General features: G+C 47.8%; 1 protein-coding gene across 2 annotated transcripts; it reads right to left on the bottom strand.

Moving 5' to 3' along the window:
* Positions 1-1057: 1057 nt before the first annotated feature.
* SMIM30 (small integral membrane protein 30) lies at positions 1058-4823 on the bottom strand. 2 transcript variants are annotated; one of them, XM_087765702.1, is made up of 2 exons: positions 4676-4823; positions 1058-3820 (listed from the first exon to the last, which is right to left on the bottom strand). In XM_087765702.1, exon 2 carries the CDS (start codon positions 3753-3755, stop codon positions 3570-3572), a length of 186 nt encoding a protein of 61 aa, XP_087621828.1. In that variant the 5' UTR covers positions 3756-3820; positions 4676-4823; the 3' UTR covers positions 1058-3569. The 2 variants fall into 2 exon arrangements, with proteins under 2 accessions (XP_087621828.1, XP_087621829.1); XM_087765703.1 differs by lacking the exon at positions 4676-4823 and adding an exon at positions 4107-4423.
* Between the last annotated feature and the right edge of the window lie 267 nt (positions 4824-5090).

The following is a 5090-nucleotide window of genomic DNA, read 5'->3' as shown; positions in this document are numbered from 1 at the left end:
AAAAAAATTTTCACCGTGAGGGTTGTGAAACACTGGAACGGGTTACCCAGAGAGGTGGTAGAAGCCCCATCCTTGGAAACATTCAAGGCCAGGCTGGATGGGGCTCTGAGCAGCCTGATCGAGTTGTAGATGTCCCTGCCAATTGCAGGGGGGATGGACTAGGTGACCTTTAAAGGTCCCTTCCATCCCACAGCATTCTATGATTCTGCGACTTCTGTCCATTCACAAAGGGACTGTACACTGACTGTTAAATGTTCGTAGGATGGCTGGTTTTGAGCTACGCTATTGTTAAAGCTGATGGAAATCATAGCAGTCAAAAGCTACTTGTTCCTGACTTGCAGCTTGCTTGCACTAATTAGAGGGTAGGTTGTATTTGTTAGGAGGTGGGCATTGTCAGGCTGTTTTTGCTTTCTGCTCTGAAGACAGCCACTAATGATATTAGTTTAGTGCACAAAGTGAACTGCTTTGTGTACTAGCTGAAGTCCCAAAAGAGCTAGAACCCTGTTTTCACAAAATGCTAGGATAAAACAAGCTCTTTTGAAGTCTAAAAAAAAAAAAAAGTATGATTTAAATCACTATAAAGCACTAGAACATAATTTTTCTTTATCAAAAAAGAAAATGGTCCTTTATATCCTTGGGTCTCCAGCTAGAAAACTGCCATAAATGGCTTTTCTGGTATAAAGGCAACTATGTAATAGTCATGTTGAAAATTCATAGTCAAAAGGAAAAATAAATACTTCAAGTTTCCCTTGTACCAGAGAACTGGGCTTCTTTGCAACTGTAAGCTACCAGTTTCAAAGCGAGGGGACCAGCCCCCTTGAAGTACTAATAAGTAACTGATACTGAAACGAGATAAACAATAGGACCAAGAGAAGTACACTCACTGTACAAAAGTTCAGCTAAGAACATACCTTCGTTTACAGCCACGTTAGTTTGTAAAGTCACCTAACATAAGCAAAAGTATATAAGAAAATAATATTTAATATAAGGAATTGCAGCAGTTTCAGTCATTTCTGTCATCGCGATTTTCCTTTTCATAAGAACTACTTCATCAAGCTGATGACAAATCATACTTGAAAGTTTATTAAGACAGAAGAAAAACAGGGGTATCCGATTTTACACTCAAGTCATCGACAAACTCAAGTCTGTAACAATAAAGCTTCTGGCAGAACCCAGGAAACGACGCCATTACGCTGCGCAAACACCTTTCAATGAAGTACATACAACTTCGGGCAAAGAACACAGTTCGTCATATCCCTATCGCTTGATGCTGATTACTCTGCTAAAATTTTATTCTCCTGCAGTGAAACTGTTGCACAATTCTGTGAAACTACTGCCAGGGATCTTTTCCAAAATGAAGATAAAGGAGTCTGTGAAAAGTTGCTTGTGATAAAATTTATTCTACTGAAAAATTGGCAAAATTCTCTAATTTTGGGAAATATAAAGTCAATTGAGTGGTGATTTTGTGGTTTTTTTTTTTTCTAAGGGTAACGGGTTAGCCAAGCTGGAACATGGAGGATCACACTTGATATGTGCTTGCATCCACCCAGCTGAATAATCACAGGATCATCTACTGCTGCTAGGCACTTTCAAAGGTGACACTACTGTCTGAAGCTCCTCGCAGGGCTGTAAATTTCACTTGTACATAGTAATTGTGCACCATGGCCCTTCCTGACTTTTGGAAGCCACAAAAAGGGTTCAAGAACAGCTACCTGGCAAGACTGGCATCTCATCAGAGTAACTTTGTGACCATTATTATTCCTGTAACTTGAGAGCAGAAACCTACATTCTTGTGGCTCACTGGGTTAAGTCCAACAGTTTCAACCCAACGCAATTTTGGAAGCTTTCGTTTTACCTTCCTCCTTCTATCAACCATGAGAGAGGGACATAAATTGCGAGACTGAAATAACCAGGGCTTCTGTCTCCACAGCGGCTTGAGAGAAGTCAAACCAGCCACAAATGGCATACAGAAATCTTAGAATTTGGAGAACACGATCTGCCCACACAATTACTTATCTAAGACCTGCCCGACAACTCCTCTAGCCGTTGCTTTGTGCTCTACTCAACAGAGACACTTGCAAAGGAAGGGGAGGAATAGTATCAAAATATATAGCTCTGCATCACATTTAACCTTTTTCCCCAGCTTTGAAAGATAAAAGACAAGATTTCTAGCAAGAGTGGCAGCGTCCACAGCACAAGATCAGAAGGAAATTCTATGAACTGTGGAGAGCTCACCTTCCTATGCTCCTTATTCTGCTGCTGTTACAGATTGTGCTCCTTGTCTCAAGTGGACAGCTAGAACACCCTAACAAGCCAGAGGGACTCATGGTAGATGTTCTTGGCTGTGCCATTTCACCTTTGGTACTTAAAGAAAGAAACAGGTCCTGGATATGCTGCTGAGTAGTCTTTCAACCGTATACCATACAATCTGACTGAGCATGAACAGAATAAGACTATTTACATCCCCCATTTTGCATCAGGATTTTTTACTTTGGTTTTGGTCCTAGTCTTCTGTGGAACTCATATGCATCAGTTAGGTAAGCAGCCTAAATGTTTAGCTAGCAACATAAGTTTGTCATGAGGAAGACACTTGAGAACAATGGACTTGTTGACTAAAATCAAGATTTTAACAAAACATGTTCTTTCCGTATTGCGAAAGAAACATGTGCCCAACCATCTTATTATAATTCTAATAATCCCCTAATGCAGAAATACTACACATAATTCCTCATTAAAATAGGTAAGTCTTCAGTTTTGGGAAAAAAAAATACAAACACCAAATGAAATAAGACTTAAGCCTGGTATGCCTAAAGGAAAGCCGAGTACAAAAAATAAACAAGAGACAAAAAACATATCCCTAATCTGATTTATGTAGCCTTACACGTACTTTTCTGTGAAATACATGTTGAAGAAAATCGTGGTCCCATTCTTAGGTGTATCTACTTGGTAACAAGAACACAGGCTACAGGAGAGGCACATTCTAAAATAAAAATACATAAGAAAAAAAAAGTTTTCCATGTTTTCTTAGTTCTCTGAAGTCTCATCCCTGTGACAGCAGAAGTGAGCTGTTAGGCGTTAACCATCATTACAAAGAATGTGAGCACGTGCACACAAGCCAAAGCAGCCTGCTCGCTAGCTATCTAGTTAGGTGTACTTCCAAAGCTCCGTCATCCTGACCGGAAGATTAATAGCTGCTTCCTCCTGATTAACCCTTGAAACCGAAATTGCGGAACTTGTTGATGGTCTCCCTCACATGTTCCATTTATAAACATTTACTGTGAACCACTCTATGCTTTTCCTTCCCCATTCAAAAAGTTCTTACCCTTCTCTAAGGCAATATTTGATCACAAGCAATGTAAAATCATCTTACTGTCATGAGGACTGATCCTACAAATCCCTTTTACTGGGTACAGTCTTGATTCTGTTGTATTGCACAGTAAGAGGGGTTTGCAGAAATACCTACTACATGGTTTTTGAAAGCTATCCAGAACCAAAGCTCAGTCTTACACCCCAGATCTCAACCCCAAGCCATGTTTGGAAATTCACTTCATCTGAGCATCTTCTTGAAATCACTGCTGCCCATTCCTTTTCCTTGCGTACAAGCCAAGGCAGGCACAGAATCCGACGACAGTGACAGCAAGGCCTAGTAGGAAGGCGATGGTATCTCCGGCGTCCAGGGCTTCAACTACTGGCAGCACCAGCAGCAATGAAACGAGGACCAGGAAAAGTTTTGAGGTGTTCTCGGTAGAAGGCATGCTGATGACCAGCTGATCCCAAGGGGAACAAGGAAAGTGGTGGAAAGCAGGTACTTCAGCAGTATCTACAAGGAAAACAAAAGGAACGTGACAGGATTTCCGTTCCTTCCCCCCGGAATTGTCTTGCCAAAAGCCAACCAATGTGATCGACGTATTACAAATCTTCGCGTGGGACTCAGGAAATTTAGGTTTTATCTTCGCAATTACAAAAGTAAATGACTTACTATCATGAGATAGCCACAGTGGGTTTGCTATCTTCTTGCAGAAACTCTGTGGAAACTAAGTCTGGTTTAGTCTCTGTGGAAACTAAGTCTGAAACCAAGTCTAACTCTGTGGAAACTGGAGTCTTACCATGAGGTAAAGTCAGAACAGGCTCTCCTGCCTGCAGCCACCGCTGCCTGCTTACTTCACGCTGTGCTACCCGGGCCTTTTTCACTCGGCGCTTGGGACCGGGTAGCTGCTGCACACCACTTGCCCAGCCTCCTCGTACGGGGCACCCTCGGGATCCCTGCGGAGGGGGAGCCTGTCGCACACTGGCGAGGACGTGGATTTCACTGCCAGCCCCGTCCCCGCTCACTGCAGCACAAACATCCTTCCTCTTTCCTCCAACTTCGGAAGCCTCCCTTCGAGGCGCACGCCGCCACCAGCCCGGGCGGGCCGCTCCGCACCAGTTTTTCCCTCAGGAATGGCTCACACACGACAGAACACCGCGCCCAGATACCCCGAGGCCGCCTGGGCCACCCGGAACAAGCGGCTTTTCCGCCAGCCCCCGCGGCGGCGGCGGCCAGTGGCGGGGCTGTGGCCTGCACCCCGCCCGGCCCCCGCCCCGGCCCCTCCGGCGCCGGTGGGCTGGCAGCGGGACGGCCGCTCCCCGGGGCAGCCCCCGTGTAGGCCCTGCCCGCACGGCGCCGCTCAGTCACCTCCTGCCGCCGGCTCCGGGCCAGGGGACGTCCCTGCTCCGCGCCGCGTCGCCCGCCCGCCCGCCGGGGCCCTCAGCTCCTGGGGGCGCCGACCCGCGCCGCCTCGCCGCGCTCCCGCAGCCCGGCAGCGGCCATGACAGGAAGGGGCGGTAGCGCGGCCGGGGGCGGGCGTGACCCGGCCGGGCCGCCTCCCGCTCCCGGCACGCACCGCCGCCGCGCCGCCTTCGCGCCTCCGCCGACACCGGCTTCGTCCCCCTGGGCGGCTCGGGGCCACGGGCGCGGCGGCAGGCCCCTGCGGAGGCCGCCGGCGGCCCCGGGAGCGGTGCCCGCCGGGCCGGCCTGGGCCGGCGGGACGGAGCCGCCTGTGGGCGGGCAGAGCGCCGGGGGCGGTGGGTCCGGGCCCCAGCGGGGAACC

This window comes from Nipponia nippon, unplaced genomic scaffold, assembly GCF_047370975.1.
Source record: "Nipponia nippon isolate SJK-2023a ecotype South Korea unplaced genomic scaffold, ASM4737097v1 scaffold_3, whole genome shotgun sequence".
NCBI classification, from domain to species: domain Eukaryota; kingdom Metazoa; phylum Chordata; class Aves; order Pelecaniformes; family Threskiornithidae; genus Nipponia; species Nipponia nippon.
The sequence above is the reverse complement of the archived record's forward strand: the minus strand, read 5'-3'. Positions and strand labels throughout refer to the sequence as shown.

What these genes read in the sequence shown, in the direction of transcription:
- SMIM30 (XM_087765702.1), bottom strand. Translation starts at nt 3,755, where the DNA reads ATGCCTTCTACCGAGAACACCTCAAAACTTTTCCTGGTCCTCGTTTCA.